At 35.5% G+C, this 19,750-nt stretch overlaps 1 protein-coding gene and 1 non-coding gene across 2 annotated transcripts; both read left to right on the forward strand.

Moving 5' to 3' along the window:
• The first annotated feature begins 4,260 nt into the window (after nucleotides 1-4,260).
• LOC125470876 lies at nucleotides 4,261-4,378 on the forward strand. Its single transcript, XR_007253255.1, has one exon. It is a non-coding gene; the product is annotated as a U5 spliceosomal RNA (small nuclear RNA).
• A 6,749-nt stretch (nucleotides 4,379-11,127) lies between these two features.
• LOC103952736 (nuclear transcription factor Y subunit A-10-like) lies at nucleotides 11,128-16,274 on the forward strand. The gene is made up of 6 exons (XM_009364403.3): nucleotides 11,128-11,398; nucleotides 12,129-12,461; nucleotides 14,372-14,463; nucleotides 14,593-14,661; nucleotides 15,113-15,253; nucleotides 15,379-16,274. Exons 2-6 carry the CDS (start codon nucleotides 12,200-12,202, stop codon nucleotides 15,781-15,783), a joined length of 969 nt encoding a protein of 322 aa, XP_009362678.1. The 5' UTR covers nucleotides 11,128-11,398; nucleotides 12,129-12,199; the 3' UTR covers nucleotides 15,784-16,274.
• Nucleotides 16,275-19,750: the final 3,476 nt, after the last annotated feature.

Raw genomic sequence — 19,750 nt, forward strand, 5'->3', positions numbered from 1 at the left:
AATACTGTCTCAGTCTCGAGATAGAGCATCGTTTGGATGGAATCTTAGTACATCAATCGAACTACACCTAGAATGTGTTACGCTGCTTTAATAAGGATAAAAGAAAGCTTTCGAGTACTCCTATGATCGTTCGATTGCTAGATGCAAGACGAGATCCCTTTCATTCGAATGAAGATGATGCAGATATTTTGAAGCCCGAAGTTCCTTATCTAAGTGCGATAAACACTTTATTGTACTTAGCTCAATACACTAAACCCGATATCTCCCTTACTGTTAATCTTTTGGCAAGATACAGTAATGCACCAACATGCAGACACTAGACAAGTGTTAAAAACATCTTCCGTTACCTTAAGCGTACTACGAATCTGGGCCTATTCTATCATTACGGATCCTCGAGTGATGCTGCACCCCTATCTCGAGTCGATTCTCGCCTTGTTAGTTATGCCGACACATGTTACTTATATGACTTGCACAAGGCGTGCTCTCAAACGAGTTATGTCTTTACCGTTAGAGGCACCACAATATCTTAGAGGTCAACTAAACAGACCTTAATTGCGACTTCGTCTAACCATGCTGAAATTCTTGCCTTACACATAACTACTCGGGAATGCTTCTAGTTGAGAACAGTTGTGGGCAATATCTGAAGCTCTTATGATCATTACCCCCTCGTTGACATCCCGATGACGATCTATGAAGATAACGTAACATACATCGAACAACTTAATAAGGGTTACATCAAAGGAGACAACATCAACCACAATGTGTTGGAATTCTTCTTCTCATATCAACAACAAGAGCATCAGAAGATTGAAGTCACGGAAATCCGTTCATAAGACAACCTGGCCAACCTCTTCAACAAATCACTACCAAAGGCGACGTTTCAGAAGGCTGTTCAAGGAATAGGTATGCGTAAACTTTCTAAGTTATAACATTGTTAGTTCTCTTTGGAATTATGTCGAACTCAGGGGGAGTATCCTGAAGTATACTTGTAACATCCCACATCGCCCAGGGGAATGGATCCTATAAACCTTATTTGTATATTCTTATCTCTACCTATAGCACAAGGCATTTTGGGAGCTCACTGGCTTTGGGTTCCATAGGAACTCCGAAGTTAAACGAGTTTGCCAGCGAGAGCACTCCTATGATGGGTGACCCACTGGGAAGTTCTCCTGTAAGTTCCCAGAAACAAAACCGTGAGGGTGTGGTTGGGGCCCAAAGCGAACAATCATGCTATGGTGGAGTCGAACCCGGGATGTGATGGGGGCTTGGGCCGGGATGTAACAATACTTGCTTGATCTTAATGTACTCTTTTTCCCTATGATTAGGAGCATCTTTTCCTTTGGGTTTTTGCTACCTAACGAGGTTTTGACGAGGCACCGTTGATTATATCCCTTATGACATCCGGCAGACGTTTCATTTGACTTTGCATTCTCTCACGCATTTTTCCTTAGACTATGGTTTTGTCCCTACTTGGTTGTTACCATAGCCATTGGGATTTTTGTGAGACTTAGTTCCATTTGCAAGTTCCTACTTTACTTTAAGATTAGCGTGTTCCCAGAATCAATGCTGACAAGTCGACTTCCTCAATTCTACATGATGCTGAATCTACTTGAGTATTTGCACATTCAAAGGGGAGTGTTATAAACATTGTATTTAAGTGTGATTCTGTAAATCGTAGATTAGATTTGATACTAGTTATTCTTCCCTATTAGGACTTGTATTCCTTGGAGGAGAATGATTATTTCCTCCCTTATTACTATAAATAAAGACAATACATAGGGTAAATAACGCATCCTCTACACAACCTTACAAAGACATCTCTCTCCCTACTCTCTCTGCTGCCGCGACTCCCTCCTTCCTCAACAGATTAAAATGAGCCACAACACATAAATAACTATACCCACCTTAATGTTATCACTAATTTAATTAAATGAAGAACAATAAAATTATGATTTTAATAATACATTCCAAAATCGGGGAGCTCTCACCACTTGCAAATTGGCCCCTCTATCACAAAGATGAATCTTAAACCTCGAATTATATAAAGTTGTACTAGATTCTTTGAAGGATATTTACCTTTAATTAACCATCATGCAGGAGATGTAATCGCCCATTACTTGGGAAGGACAAAGATTAAGAAACGTTAATCCACTTGCTTAGTGGCAATCCCATTTCGTCCACCCTAGCGATAATACTTTTTAGTAATTATTATTTGAACAATACTTGACTACTCAAATATGAGTAGGAATTCATACTCATAACTCTTAGTGTTTTAATTACAGAGCTTTGTGCTTATGATCAGAATTGTTCATACTATGAATCACACTGTAAAGATCATATATGCAAAACATAAATTAAAACTAAGGTCGTTTAGTTAATCTATTGTAGCAAATACATAGATGGTTTGTAATGTTTTTACCAATACCGTTCATTTGTTTTTAAACAGTTTGATGACTAAACGACCTTAGCTTTAATTTATTTTTTGCAGAGGCGATCTTTATAGGGTGATTTATAATATGAACAGTTCTGATTATAAACACGAAGTTTTATAAATAAACAATGAACAATTTGAAAATTTTTAAGTAGAAGTTCATACTCATCTTTAAATAGCCAAATATTGTTGTCATTATTTAGATAAAAGTGAAGAAAAGCATAATTTTTTTTTGTTTGGCTTAATTAGTTAACTCCCTTTCCTGGTGAAGTGAATTTGCATACCGCGTAATAGGTCTTTACCGATAAGAGGAAAACAATCCTCCTAAAGACCCAAAAATACGACACAAAGTGAAAATTATTACATAAATAATAAACATAGCCAATCCAATTTTAAGATGCCGATGAACACCATAAGTATACATAGTAAAATCTTGCATGCGATTTCAACCAAAAAAAATCCTGCATGCAATCACGTAAACACCATACACCTGTAAAAAACTCTTTTATATTTTTATTACATATGTAGATGTGAAAAGATCAAAACACAAACACAGTGGATCAAATCCAAGCAAAAATAATTGTATTCACACCAATTATATTGTATTATTGGCACTCCGTCCGATTACGCCATGTAGATAAATGAGAGCTAGTAGCATGCCACTTAACTACTTAGAAAAGCAAAAGCAAACTAAAAAGCGCAAAAAATGTGGAAATCGATCTGTATATTTGGTCGGTAATTAATTTATGATATTTATGATTTTATTCACTCTTTACATAAAAGTGGTGCATGTCATTCAACAAATTTCATATCATACTTTTGGTTAAAAAAATTATATCGTACTTTTTAAAACGATAACTGATATATAGTAGAGTAATTCTAATTGCCTAGTCTTTTATTAGTTTATCTGTTGTCATTTTATATGATACAAAATTTACATGAATAATATCATTCATGTAGAATTTTTTTTTTATAAAAAATATGAATTACTTTTTCTAATTATATTAGAAAGAATCGAATTTTGAATCTATTTAATTTCCACCTAATTATCTCACCATAAAGCGTACCCTAGACCTAATATTACCTAGCTAGCTAGGTCAAGGTTCTTCTTCCATGAATCTCTCTATATGGCCATCACTTTCTTTTATGCTATTCCTTATAATAGGTTTTCATTATTTTCTTATCGTTTTCGATGCTCTCTGCTACCTTATCTTAACAATAAAAATTACCACCACGTATGGCTCGACCTCTTTGTTATTGAAGCTAATCTTTTTCTGTTAGGACTTGGATTATGAATTCTAATTCACGCTTGTACAAACAAAAACACAAAGAATATGGTGTACATGTCCACTTGATCAGCCTATTGTGGATCGATCCAAGAAAGCAAACCCTTTAGACGTTGACAACGAAATAAAGCTCTCTAGTTCTCTCTCCATCTCTCCTGATCACATGAATCCAAAAGGCCATGCCAGTGCTGGTGGTATAGTCTGCTAGCTAGGGTTGAAAGATTAAAAGAAAGTTCAAAAGCTTGGTTTGTGATTAAGTGGATTGCAAACCTAACAGGCACAAAATAAAGATCAGTCCACCTTTTGTACGTGTCCCCAGATTTCCCACTTGGCGGCTCGTCGTCCGCCATCGTGGAGTCATTTTTGGGTGCTCCATATATATAATGGACACGGTTCACAGTTCACAGTTCACAACCCATAGTGTCTTGAGTGGTGGAAAGCTTTCTCAATTCAACATCAAACAGGGAGAAAGCTGAAAGAGAGACAAAAAGTCACAAAGGTTTGTTCATTAATTAGGAGTATATATAATTGTTTGAGTCATGAAGCCATGCGTTGATCACAAAGCAAAGTATTATTTCGCCTTTTACACTAAAGAATACCGTGTTCTTATCATTTTAAGTGGCATACGTCCATTTTTGAAGGAGTGTATCTCTGTCGGTGTACCTAGAAAAAAGCTAATAAAAACAATAAAAATAATTGTTTGAGTGAGTAGCTTCTCTCTTTTGTAACTTTGTTATATATTAACCATGCACCTTTATCAACGTACGTACTACTTGGCTAACGATTTTCTTGAATAATTGAGGAGAGAAGCTAGCTAAGACCAGAGACAGGCAACTAGACATCTGCTTTGAGAAACTGAAAGTATGGGCATGGCAGAGGAGACTAGATGTAAAGTGATTTTCCTGTTTGGTTAGCAACAATGGTTGGACTAGTACTACTTCATATAGGTATGCATGCATGCTTCTTGAAAAAGAAACATTATTACTTGTATTCTGTGCTGACGCTGAATTTTGCCATTTTAAAGATACTATTTAGGTGGGAGGACTTGAATGCGTATACTAGTACCCTTTGCCAAGTTGTCATTTTTTAATTATACAAGCAATATCGAGGGAAGAAAAATAGAATGTAAGATTTCAAGTAAATCGATGAATACTCTGAATTACTTGAGCTACAAATCTCTTATACCATATTAATCACGAATACTACAATTCAATTTTTTTTTAACTAGAAATATAAACAAATAAATGAATCAAGAAAAATAAGATTAATACTTTCCTCTCATGAGATCAGCAACCGTACAATACCTTACAATATTTAAAAGGTAGCACTACTGTCATGGTGAACTACTCAAACAATACTTGATAATTGACATATATGTTGTTGGGCCATTAGTAATATACAATTGATATGTCATGAAGCCATTAGTAATAGATAATTGAATTGGTATTTTTAGTGGAAGTTGTACGTATCCAGAACTTGGTTACCAATGAGCAAAACAATACTGTAATCTAGGGTTTCTGAAGTAAGAAATTGAAGAACTCAGAAGAACTTGAAGAAAGAAATGAAAATGCAGAAATTGAACCTTTCAATTAAGGAAGTTTTAACGAAAAGTTCAAAGTACTGTTCACTTTAACGAAAAACCATATTTTTACACTAAAAAGTCAATCAGTGTACTATTTACTTTACCCTTTATTTTGTCCTTATCATTAAAATTCAAAATTTTCAAACTCTTTTTATTAGTTTTCCTTTCAATTAACCAACTGAAGTCATTTCCACATCAGCTATATATAACTATCCAATCTTCGTTTATCAACTAAGCTATTACACTGCTTACAATTAAACAACCAACACACAAATGACAAGCGTACATATACACAAATGACAAGTGACATCATCCAGCATCATCTATGTTATTAGCTCCAGCTCATTAGAAGCGAAATTAATTATATTATTAACGTTAATTAAACCTGGAACTAGGTAGTTAGTGTCTGTTGAAGTGTAGCTGTTATTTGAGACCTTATGACAACTTGAATTGATAGGTTGCTCCCTGCCCTATCAACCATCCTCTCCAGCCCTCCAAATAACCAAATAAGTTGCTCACTCACTGTCATAGTTGAACTAAATTTCTTGAAGCAACCAAATAAACTTGAGGTACGTCTCGGTGTTTGTCGGGGTTTTGTAATCTAGCTATATGTGTTGTTTTAGTTTTCTTGTAAAAAGTAATGAGAGAAAAATAAACATTGATGTATATGTTATTAGCATCTTTGGTAATATTCCAGGTTTTGGATCAGGACAATGGATCTTGTCTCATCGTTCAAATCATTGGTGTAATCTAAGTCTTTACCTACTCAATCAGACAAGACCAAAGTAAAAAAGTAAAGCAAAAGTTCAAGTAAAAGGAAAATGACTAATGGGGACTCTCGCAGTGCCCAGTAGGAATTTTTTATTTTTTGAACAACCAATAGTATCTAAACTCAAAGAGTAGGAGTGAGTTAAGCCTTATAATAGACTTGTCATAATAATGTGGTTTAACTTCGTCTTTGACGATAATTGAACCTAAAACCTCTTATTAAGAGATTAAAAAAAATATCACTGAATTGTAGTACTAAGTTGCAAAAATGCAAAGTAAGATTTAAAAGTTATTTATTTATTATATCTTCTCGGAAGCAAGAGGTTATTTAGTTAGAAAAAAAAAACAGCGTCTAGGATCGTGCTTTAATACTAGATGCAAATTACATAGGGTTAAGTGCTTTAATACCTAATTTAATTACTCTTCATATTTTAATTTTGACAAGGGTAAGTCCATAAAGAACAAGGTCCATTCTTTGTAGGTTGCTCTAAGCTCTTATTTAAGTTAAAAGTTATTGTTTCGAAGAAAATAATGAGATGAGTCCAAACATTTCTTTTTAGTCATATATGGTCCTTTTAACTCAAATTCGATAATAAATTAAGTCTAAAATCATTTTAAGTATTACCTAAAATCATTTTAAGTATTTAAGGAATCTTATTCTTGTTTGTATTTTGCTTCCAATTAGGGTTTCTTGGGAAACTCGAGTTTGAATTTTAAGCAACCCTAACTCAAATATAAAAGAATTCATATGCTACATGATTAACTAGTTGTACCATGTTAACAACCTAATGCAGTTAATAATCACATGTTAACTAAATTTGAAGAACTCGTGCATCACTGCTCTATTAATTTGCAAAGCTGCTTTTTTTTTTCTTTTTTCTTTTTTCCAATTGGAATGGAAGAACAACGTTGCGGTGTTACCTGACAAAACCTATTGATTACAAGTAATACTATGGAATAATTTACCCTAAAATACTGAGTTTATTCCTTACCAAAACAGAACTTTGTTTTTATTTGAATCCTAAGCCGTACAAGTAGAATTATTGACTAACAAAAGATGATTACTAACTTACCAAAACCAGCAACAGCTTGTTAGACTACTAGCCATAGCCTGCGCATATACATATAAGTTATAATACATTCTTTGGATAAATCACCTTCTACAACTAATTCAGTAGTATTAGGCCTTCCACAGTATAATGGTACCACACTCATGTGTCTAATATATTGAACTATCATGTGTCTAATAAATTGGTATTACACTCAAATTTTTCGGTCTACTGTAGAAGTGTTGATTCCTATATGAGTTTAATATATTAATATCACTCTCATTTTTTTTCAACCTACTGGGAAAGACCTTAGCATCACGTTACTATGTGCCTAATGAAAACAACTTGAAATTTTGAATTTTTGAGTCTTAGATTAATCTTATATAAATAAATTTAATCAAATTAAAGCATAAAACGATAAAAACCGAGCTAGCTACTACGCGCCTAAATATCCTTGTATCTGTCTGTTCACAAGAACAACTGAAAAACTACCACGACAAGGACTGCAAATTTGCACATATCTTAGCAAGTTTAGTGAGCCTGACCAGTCCTCCTACCAACATTTCTTGTGGTCCAACCTTTCGTATTTATTCATTTCGTACTTATGAATTTCGACCTTTGGTTGCTTTTTCTGGACTAAAAGATAAAGTTTTGTTAATGATTGATGTTTATGATTCCTGAAATCGAAGATTTGGTGATGTCACATGAATGTACTGAGCTTTGCCGCTAAGCAAAGGGAAGCAAAACACTGGCCAGTGGGCACCTCCAAATTAACCTAATTATTCTTCAAACATTCGACGCAAATGGCCGGTTTAGAAACACAGCCAAAACTAAATTAAATAGTGTGAGGGAGTAAATGGCACATGTGTAAAGAGCTGAGAAGGCCGATTCCCCATTTTCCAAAAGTCCCTGTCCACTTAATTCCAACAATTTTGGGGACATTGCCGGCTTCCTATTGAGCCCAAAATCTATGGAGGGAGGCATAAACTCATCAATGTTGTTGATTTGTCTAATCATTATTTTCCCTCTAATAGGGAACAAGGGATTCTCTCCTAGCTAATATGCTTCGGGGCATCTTATAAACTGAATTTTTTAACTGTTAAATTTTTGTTCAAGTATGTAATGGCCAATATTTTACAGTTAAAAATCTCTAAGTAGTTTTTCTCGTTTCAAAATAATTTTTCTTATTAACTAGCTAATAATGCTACCATGCCTTAGCTAGCTACATATTTTAAAATGTGTACCTTAATTACTTGTACTTTTCAATCCATTTGGATTAGGCATCTTTGTCCAAAGCAGGTCTTTTATACAAGGAAAATAAAAGACTAGTTCCAGATAAATCCTAGAGCAGAAACAGATTTGAGCCAGTGACAAAATGCCCCAACGTAATTAGGTTAAAGAAAGTACTACAGCTACTACTTGGAGATAAAATGAGAGTTAACCCGACCCAACAGGATCCTCTTCAGATCCTTTTGGTGAAGATCATGGGGATCTATGAATTATGTCTGTTCATTGTACATCGTGAAATCAGTTTTTGTCAAGTATTGTTTGTGTTTAATTTTAAATAAAAATATTTAAAATAATTTCTGACCGCACGATGTACGTTCAACGGACAGAATTGATGGATCCCCAAGATCCTCACAAAGAGGATCCGGTGGAGGATCCGGATTCTAGCCCTACTATGTTGATTTAGACATGTTGAATGACAAAGCAAATTTTAGAAACTGTTATTAGCACTCTAAAAATCTCATTCTACACATCTCATAAGTGTATTTTTCTTTCTAATTATAGAAAGATTGAAGTACAAAATAAGATTTTTGGAGTGCCAATGACAATTCTCTTATTTTATTATATTAAATATGGGTCAGGATCAGGAGACACACACTTTTTAACACACATTTTGACACACTTTCCTTGAGCCCATTCCATAATGTACTTAAATGATCCAACCATCTATCTTTTTGGTATTTCCTCGAAGATAATCTCTACAAAAAAATCACTCAAATGCGAAACCATATAACCGTTGGATTTATTTGTAGTCATTTTAAGTGTTTCCTTGTGAAACCTATTCGTCTATTTTCTTCACTACAATAAACGTTTTAATGGTTTTTGGATTTGTCTCATTTTTTGTAAGGATAATGTATGAATGATAAATTGAAATATAGACAGCTCGGCCTTAAAGAAACACTACTACATTTAACAGTTCTAGCAATGAAGAACATTTGATCATGCAAAGAGAAATTCCGTCACATAAATATTAAAGCGACAAATCTTCGTCATTTGCACAAGTTGTTGTGCAAAGGCCGCGAAAAAAGATTTGCACGACGTGAACTTCCTTGCGCAACAAACGGAGCCCCATGAAAAAATGAGGTTTCGTCGCAATAAATGTATTGGAACGAAGCTCTTCATCGCGGGAAGAATAAGGATACAAGAAAATGTTTCAAAATGGGTGTTCCTCGATCCTAACCCATTAAATATAAGTGGTATACGTTACTCGTCATATTAAAGGTTTATAGAGATACTATATATATAAAAGAATAACTTTCATGTAGTCATAAAATTTTTAGGTCCCAACTTGGACTGGTTATATATTGGAATAAACCAAGAGAAAGAGCTCCAACGTATCTAATCCAAATCAAAGTAAAACAACGTACATACGCGTAGAAAAGGAGACATGTTCTCAATCTTCGCTTTACTATGCATCTTCTAGGTAATCATTAGCAAGAAAAATCCAGCAACTAGCCAAACATATTGAATGACAAGACAAAGCCAAACACATTGTGCATACTCACGATCAAAAAAGTGAGAAGATAAAGGACACGAGTTGTAATTTTTTGCGTCTTACTATTTTTCTTGTATCTCACAACCAAATTAATTGCCTGGCAAGCCAAAGGCAAGCCACTAGTTGGAAATTTTTTTGTATTCTCATATCAGAAGATAAAAAAAAGGTTGAAGTACAAAAACAAAATAACAACTTTAAAAAATAATGCATATGTGTTATCCCAACCCACCCATCCATCCAATAACTTGATGGGCCAACCTAGAAAAGTAGCAGATGTTTGAGTTAGCAAACCTAGAAAAGTAAAATATAAAAGTAAAGTCATATACTCATATGATTGTATATTTTAATATCTTAATTATCTTATCTTTATGAGTGTTAAGCTTAAACTTATCTGTCACGCACTTGTATTAGTAATAACAAGGGGCACTTGTGAATAGCGTGACCACTTCTCCAACATAGATGGCATACTCAGATTCTCAACTAAAATAAATACCAAAAGAAATCTAAATTAAAAGAAAAAAAAGCATAAATGGAGATGTAGAGATGAGGATTGATGCGTGGTTATACCATCATTTCTTTTTACCTTTTGGGTCACTTGGTATTGTTTTTGTGGGGGCATTTTTTCACCACCTTCATGTTGTGGTAGCAGAGTAATGCTAGGTAAACTAAATTTTGCAGACTAAATGATGTGTCATAAATAAGAAAAAGGCATGTCAATCAATACTTAAGTAACAATACAATAATCAACTTTCATGTCATTTAGTTTACAAAATTCAGTCGATAAATTTAGTCTCACTAGTATTACCTGGTGATGATAATATGCTCATATTCTATTTTTCATTATTATTGGATAAGTTTAAATTTTAAGATTTGTATCTACCAACTATCTCAATCTTGAAATTTAAACTCATTTAACTTTAGTGATGAATAAGTTAAGAAGCATCATCATCCACTAAGGGTGGTGAGAAAAATAATTCCTTGTTTTTGTGGCCGCTACCCTCTCACTAATAGATCTCAACACCCTTGGTTTTGAAGTTGGGATATATTAATTAAATACAATAGCCCCAAACTTACCATATTATTATTATTATTATTATTATTATTATTATTATTATTATTATTTAATTAATAATACAAAAGTGAGACAGGGAGAGAGAAAATGTGTACGGTAATTTTATAGTATTAAGTATGGCACAAAGGCACATATTAGAAAGCGGGGTTGCATGAAAGCCAAAGCTCATTGGCCACTGGTGTGGAGTTCCATAGCACTTGTGCGCATATATCATCGCTCTCTTCGGCCGTTTTTCTCTCCCCTTATCTCTCTCTCTCTCTCTCTCTCTCTCTCTGCTTTGCTCTTCTGCTTGTAACTGTACCGACATGGCTCCTAGCAAATGGGGTTTCTCTGCTTCCGTTTAGAACTCAAATTAAGCTGCTCCTTCCACTTACTCTACAAGCACTTCTACAATTGAGTTCTTCTCCACCAACCTCACTGTTAAAACGGTCTGTTCGGAATCTTTAGACTTGTTTCTATGCTTTCCTTCTTTTCTTCAGTTATTTAGCTTCTACGGTTGCGATTTCCGGTTTTCGCTTACATGATTGTTGTTCTCTCTTCTAAGCAATCATATTTTTGCTACCTCACTGCTAAAAAGGGTCTGTTCGGAATCGTTAGACCTGTTTCTATGCTTTCTTTCTTTTCTTTCAGTTATTTAGCTTCTACGGTTGCGATTTCCGGTTTTCGCTTACATGATCGTTGTACTCTCTTATAGGTCATCATATTTTTGCTAATATCCTTCACAATTCAGTATCTTTTGTTGAGTTTGTTTTACTCTTTCTGCTAGTTCTCTTTTTTTTTTCTTTTTTTTTTTTCTTTTTTTTCCTGTTATCTCATTTTTATGTATGTCTATTTCCTTCTCTTTTTTCTTTCGAAATATTCCATTTATTTATTCCCTAAATTCAGCTTGTTTTCATCTTCTATGTACTAATTGGAAGCTCATATGAGCAGTTAGACATTCTTTTCTTATATCATAGGAACATTTTAGTTGCATATTGTTGTCAAATATTTCATTAAAATCACACACAGAAGAGGCATGTTGGTCGAGCGATTAGTAACAGAAGGAAAACTGTCCTCTTTGGTGGATTTATTTCAATAGATACATTTCAGTCCTTCTCCTTCTTTAACTGAAAGGTAGCATAAATGGTATGTTTTTAACATTCAACTTTGAATTTGCAGGCATTGTATGGAATATTTGAATTAGAATTAAGTAAAACTCATTGCTGGGATCATTAATTTTGGAGGACAGTATGGCTATGCAAACTGTGTATTTCAAGGGACATGAAGGAATTGCCCCTAATCCCATAGGCCAGTTTTCATCTTCATTGTCAGGACCTTGGTGGAGTTCCTTGGGATCTCAACCGGTGTATGGTGAATCCTGTGGCCTGTCGAAACCTTCTACTAAGGAGCAGCCCAATACTGGGGACCATTTCACTGCCACTAAACTTGCCGGGCGGGGTACTGAACAAGGACTGGAAAAAGGGAACACAAATCAGTTCACTATCTTTCCTGGTATAATAATCTCCTCCTTTACTTTTGATGTCTTTCCTTTTCTAAAAGACTTCTATTTATGAAGTCTTTTGGTCAATAACATTTACGTAGTGGTTTTGAAAAGAAAGGAAATGCTTTACTAGCTTCTTTTTTGTCGCTGAAATTTCTGTCTGAAGATAAGGTTCGTATCCTTCGTCATGAAGATCCCTCGTTGTTTCCTTGTTCATCATAGACTGATTGGAGATGGGCTAAAATGTGGGGTCAGGAAACGTGTTTTTTCTTTTCGTATCAAACATTTAAGGATTCCCCTTGGCGATGATTGAAGGTAAAGTGAGTAGCAAAAGTTTAGTCATATTTGGTGAAGAGAGTGAGTGTAGTTAGTACTTGAGAGATACTTGAGGGGGTATGAGAATCTTTCTTCGCCAACCCTCGAGGTAAGTTTTTTTTTTTTTTTTTTTTTTTTCTTTTCACGCGATCTTGTCGATAAGTTTTCTTAAATATCATTGCTGCAGCAAATCATGAAGAAACTAGTTAATAAGGTGCGTGGAAGATGAGAAATGAGATAGTAGAAGAAGGTTTATGAAAAAGACGCACCATTACATGTTCGAATAATATCCTTTTCGGGATCATATGTCAGAGCTTAAGCTGCGATGATCTTAGTGTTAGGGGTTTTAGGAAGTTAAGGTGGAGTTTCTTTTACTATAGTCTCCTTCCCATTAAATTTGATTATGCTGATGCGATATCGGATATCTTATAATTTTTAAGTATGATCTTCATCAGGTTTAGAAATAATAAAGAAGGGGCTTATCTTTCCCCTAAAGATCGGAGCCTAAATGTCGAACCATCTAGATGCATTCATTGCTTATATGTTATAGGACGCTACTAATTGTACCTTCATTTGGAGTATTCTCATGAATCCCAGGGAGAGTAAGAAAATTATGAAACTGTACGCATAAGGTTTAGGTGATTCTCTAACATTGCCTAGAAAATCAGTGATAGCAATAACATTAACCATGTTCCTCCACTAAGCACCTCTCTATGCCCCTCACTCACCACTCATTCGAGCTCTTCTTTACTCTGAAGCCTGATTGTGTAGCCCACCCTTGTCCCGGCTTAATTATGAAGAAGAGGTTGTCTCAGATCACGTGGGAGTCGGAGCCCTACTGCTGAGAGTTATTTAATTTTAACTGCCTTTTAGTAATCTGGGTGAGAGGAATATGAAGGACCCATGAGAGACTGGTGAGGGTTTTGACGTGAGCAGCATTAAAGCGAGCTTTAATCCTTTATCGACACTTCTATTCCAAACTGCTCTCGAAATGCCACCTTGTAGGAATTAGGTACAAAATTTGGTTGTCAATTTCCGAAGCATTCTGAGGGTCATTTCCAATGCAATACTATTGGCTGCAAGTATAGAAAATGATTCGTAGAAGCGTGCGAGTGTAGTTCGCAGTATTATTATGGAAATTAAATGTAGACTTGGTAGAGTAAGCTTTTCTCCTGCTGAGTAGACATGCCAGAATGAAGGAAATTACTTTATAAAATAAAAAAATGGTTACAAAGAATGGATGTAGATGCTGTAGGAACAAAGTCTTGGTAGTTGATGTTGTCCACTCTACGTGCTTTGAAAGATCGAGTTCTTACTCAACAACGAAATAGTTGTTGATAATTGCATTATTAGTTACACTTGTTTTCTCACCTTTCCTGACCTTCTGTGGCAATAGAGATTGTTAAACTGGTTTGCCATTACAGAAAACCTTCCATCCTCCCTCACAAGCCCTTGTTAACTAGAACCGATGAATAAATTATCGACTCGTTTACATTATCGTTCTTTCACAACTTGTTCAAAATGATTTACTTCTCAACCAGAAGTTATATTTAGTCATGGTTAACCAGCCAAGTAGTTTCTCATTCAGGTGAATGTTAATTTTCAGGGGATGGACAGAAGTCCCAGGCAGCAATCTCTCTGCAATCATCTCCGGGAAAATATCATGGTCATTTTGAGCTTGGATTCAGCCAGCCAGTGGTAAGCCTTTCTTTTTCGATTACTTTTCATTTATTTATTTGTGAATCAATAACTGTTTTAGGAATAATGAATATGGTTTTTGTCAAAATTGCTGATAAGTCGATTCTTTGTTTGGAACTTGAATTGTAGATTTGCGCAAAATATCCATTTATGGATCAATGCTATGGACTATTCTCAACCTATGGACCTCAAATTTCGGTGCTTCTTCGATCTCTTCTCCTACCTTACTATAAATGGAGCTATTACTTTTTTCAATCATGTTAATTCCTTGAAAACAATATTTCTATTTCTATGTAATCTGCTAATTTTGGAATATACTATCGTTTTCTTACTGGTGCATTAAAATGGAAATATGAGAAATAGAACCAGTTTAAGAAGCATGAATCTCTATTTACGTTCTTGGTTCTCTATGATAATTTTAGCTTTGCGAACTAGAAACCATTTAGGATTTAACTTAGAAAGTCTCTCTTAGCACCCCTCTGTGTATTTTCGTGAGTTAGAGTAGGCCCGTCTTTGCTTGTCTTTGAGTTTTACTCTTATTAAAGTCGGAAAATGGTCAAGGCAAGCAGAGAATCCGTTTCTCTGCGAAAGAGGCAGTTCTTTTGAGTGTAGCAAATTTACTGATGCACGTACTTATCCGTTTGCTTAGGGACGCATTATGCTGCCACTGAACTTGACTGAGGATGAAGGACCAATCTATGTAAATGCTAAGCAGTACAATGGAATCATGCGTCGCCGACAATCCCGTGCGAAGGCTGTCATTGAGAACAGAGCAGCTAGACTGCGTAAGGTATGACATCTGAATTCGATAAGATGCAAGTTTCAGAAACAAAATGCACATCTGATGAAAAAATATTTCTCTTGTGCAACGACATAGTCAGTTAGAATGACCTACGATCTATTTTGTTTCTACAGCCGTATATGCATGAATCGCGCCATCGTCATGCAATGCGCCGACCAAGGGGCTGCGGTGGTCGTTTTCTGAACACTAAGACTATGAACAATGGGGACAAAGGAACTGAAGGGAAGCAAGTTGGTGATGGGCAGCTGTTTAGGCTTTCGGGTTCTCAGAGTTCTGAAGTCCTGCAATCCGATAGTGGAACTTTAAACTCGTCAAGGGAAACGAATGGCAGCATTTCTAACATATCCGGATCAGAGGTGACAAGTACGTACTCTAGGGGAGACCTTGATTGTTTTTCAATCAATCATCCTGGTCCCTCCTTGCACTCTCTCTCAGACATGAGAGATAGTGCGCGTGGTATGGTCATTCCAACCAAATGGGTTGCAGCAGGAGATAACTGCTGCAACCTCAATGTTTGATAGCAAAGGAAAAGATGGGGTTGGTGCCAACTCCGTTGCCTCAACCCCATCTACTCCGCAACCAGATGGAGAAGCCTTGTTGCAGTTTCTGTTAAGGCTGTTGCAACAGGCTTTCGGTTCTAGGATTGTCCTGCCCCCATTTGGTTGCTGTCGAAAGGCAAATCATTCTTGGCTAATGCTTGCGGAAAAGTTTTCCTGCCGTTCGATGCAGTCATCCTGTTCGGGCGGCTAGCGAAAACAGCGGAAACCTTGAAGCAGCATAAATTAATCAGTAGACTGTATATATGGCTCTCTTCCCATAAGAGGAATCAAAACTTAAGAGTCTGGTGTGTGTTTGTGATAAGAAAAAAAAAAAAGCTAAATGTCTTGTGTAATACTGTAATATCTTAGTGTCTGGATTTTTGACCTACTTGATTGGTGTGATGTATAACTGAATGCTTGTGTTGTGTTCCGAACGTTTGGAAGAATAATGTATCATATTTTAAGACATATTTCTTGCCTTATCGATGTCAAGGAAGGAGCTTTCCAAGCGTGGTGATACTCAAGCCAAGCACCTAAACAACACATATCACATATTGTTATAAAAATTTCCACCTAGGTGCACGATGGCTGGCCACTGTCTTGATTAATCCCTAAGCGTTTGAAAATTAAGAAATGGCTTCTAGACCTACTTAGGCGCCGGTCTAGCCAATCCAGACCTGCCTAAGTTGTGACTCTCACTTAGACAAAAAGTAAATAACTTTCATTGAATTTTTTTTCTTTCAATAAATTATAAGAGACTTGTTGATTATTTAGATAAACTCACATTATATGCTTGTTTCCCATGGTTTCATTATGTTCTATTACTTTATAATCTATATGTTATTCTAGTTTGCAATTTATATATCCCAATGTAATTATGTACTTTTTAATTGTAAGAAGAAACTTATTTAAATGATAATATAATAAATTTACTTAAATCTGTCGGGTCTGCCTAGGACCCGTCCTACGCCCAGCCTAGGCCCCGCCTTCCCGACTAGCGCCTACCTTCTTTTAGAGCAACTCCACTGTTGCTTATTGCCTAATTGGGATAGGCAACCCAATCCACTCTCCTCTCCCCTAAAACACTTCAGCCCACTCAGCAATTGGACCTAAGGCGAGCTCGATGGAAAAGTCAGACAATAATCACCTAGCTCAGCACCCTACCTATGTGACGTAAGGCTGACGTCAGCCATCAATTTAAATTATTAAAAAAATTACAAAGAATATAAAAAACTAATTAAAAATATAAAAAAATATAATTATTTTCTATAAAGATGTAACCATGGTCTTCCATTTTACAAATACGTAGCCACATTCTTCCACTTTACATTACATTTCAATATTTTCGAATACTTTTAACTAATCTTTTATTGTTATATGAAATTAAAAATAAAGTTATCTTTTATTATTTTATAAAATAAAAAATATTAATATTTTAATATGAATTACCTTGGCTATTCAATTTAGGGGTGAAGATGCACTCAGACAGTTACTATTCATTGCAAGCAATTACAGTTCATTTAAGAGGATTGAGTTGCATATTGCCCAGGAGGCCTTCCTACATTGGAAGTGCTCTTAGAGCCTTGATATCAGGTGACGTTGATCTAGGCTCATTACCAAATTCACAAAGCAATACTTCACCATGGAATTTTGATTAGGGGTGGGTTCAAAAAACCTGAACCGAACATCGAACCGAGACTGAAAAAATTGAACCGAATTGAAAAAACCGAACCAAACTGAATTCTTTTGGTTCGGTTTTGGTTTTAGTGGTCTGAAAATCGAACCAAACTGAATTAATTAAATTGATATTTATTTTATTTTATTTATTTAATTATCTGTTTTGGATATATATATATATATATATATGTATATGTATATGTGTGTGTGTGTGTGTGTGTTGGAATGTGTAACGGGTAATTATTATATTGGGTAAAGTACAAAAAACTACCTCAACTATTGGTGTCACGACACTTTCATACCTTATTTTTTAAAATTAACAATGGCATACATCATCTTTAGAATTTGGTCCAATGTTAAAAATAATAATAAAAAGTTAAAAAAATAAAAAAATAAATAAAAAACCATCAGTTCATCCCTCCCCTCCCCTCCCCCCTCTTCTCTCTTCTCCCCATCTTCATTTTCTTCCCCCACCTGCAAACCCAAAAAAAAATAATAATAATAATAATAATATATTTGAAAACCCAACAACCCCCCCTGCGGAAGAACAAGAAGGAGAATGAGGAGGAGGAGGAAGAAGAAGAAAAGGAAAATAAGGAGGAAGGAAAAAAAAAATATCCCCCCCACCCCGGTCGGCGCGGAAGAAGAAGAAGGGAGAAGGAGAAGGAGGAAGAAGAAGAAGAGGAAGAAAAGGAGGAGGAAGAAGAAGAGGAAGAAAAAAAAATTTGAAAACCCATCAACACCCCCCTGCGGAAGAAGAAGAAGAAGAAGAAGAGGAGGAAAAAAAGGAGGAAGGAAAAAAAAAAAAAAAATTTGAAAACCATCAACTCCCCTACAGAAGAAAAAGAAGGAGAAGGAGGAAGAAGAAGAAGAGGAAAAAAAATAAATAAATAAATTTGAAAACCCATCAAACCCCAAATCCACCACTCTCATCCATTATCCACATCCTCTTCCGCACTCATCCTCCACCTTCTCTACGCACCCATCTTCCTGCCGACAGGATCTGGGTTTTTTTTTTTTTTTTTTTTTCTGGGTTGCAGGAGGGAGAAGGGTGTGGGTGTGGGTGTGGGTGTGGGGGAAGACAAATTGGATTTTTTTTTTTTTTTTTTTTTTTTTTTTTGGGATTTGCAGGTGAGGGAAGAAGATGAAGATGGAAGAGGAGAGAGGAGGAAGGAGGGAGGAGTGGGGAGGGGAGGGACGAAATGAGGGTTTTTTTTTGTTCTTTCTACTTTTTATTATTATTTTAATATTTTAAAAAATATTAAATAATTGTTTTTTAGTTTTTAATAATTCTTTTAATAGAAAGTAGGTCCCGAATCAAGCCACGTCAGCACTTAACAGAAAAATTAACGGAGGTATGACATTGTCACAAATTCGTAAGATGCAGTATGACATTGTCAATTTTAAAAGATGAAATATAAAACTATTGTAACCCCAATAGTTGAGATAGTTTTTTGTACTTTACCCTATTATATTATTAAAATAACTAAAGTTGGTTGACAAAAGTTGTATCAAGCACATGGGTACTTGCTTTCTAAAGATAGAAATCTATCTCTCTTATTCTCTGTTGCCTCAAACTACTACCCATTTCTGAGATCTAGCAAAGAGCCATCTTGAGCCCAAAGCCAAATGGCTCTCTTCCACATTTCCATCAGTGCCTCTTTCTCAAAACAACCCATGTCCTTTATTTCTCTACTCTTTGCATAAATCTCATCGCTGCAACCAAAATCACAGAGCCTCCAAGGGTACATAAATCTGTAAACTAACCTCCAAGGGTGCATAAGTATGCATACCTCATTAGAAGATCAGTCCCAAAAACAAACCCCTAAGGTAAAAATCTCTCTTGGCTGCTATTTAGTTCTATTGGGTTTATTTTCATGGAAAAATCAAAGAACTAACACATGTATGCGTTTTCTTTGTGAAAGCCCTCGGATCCACAACAAGAAAGATACGATGACACCCAATAATGTCAAATCCATGGCCAATCATCCAACTCCTGATCATCAACCATAGAATCAAAACTGCACTCCCGATCATCAGTCATAGAATCAAAACCCTTATCAGGTGTATAGCTTCCATCTGCTCTTGACTGCCCAGTTAAAAAATAAAAATAAATTAAGAAAATAAAAATAAAAATAAACAATTTTCATGGAAAAACCAAACCGAACTGAAACCGAACCCAAAAAAACCGAAACCGAAGAAAAACCGAACACTAACTTCGGTTTGGTTTCCGATTTTGGCCAAAAATCGAACTAAACAGAACCGAATC

The sequence above is a fragment of a genome, unplaced genomic scaffold (assembly GCF_019419815.1).
Source record: "Pyrus x bretschneideri cultivar Hongxiangsu unplaced genomic scaffold, Pyrus_bretschneideri_v1 Contig53, whole genome shotgun sequence".
NCBI lineage: Eukaryota > Viridiplantae > Streptophyta > Magnoliopsida > Rosales > Rosaceae > Pyrus > Pyrus x bretschneideri.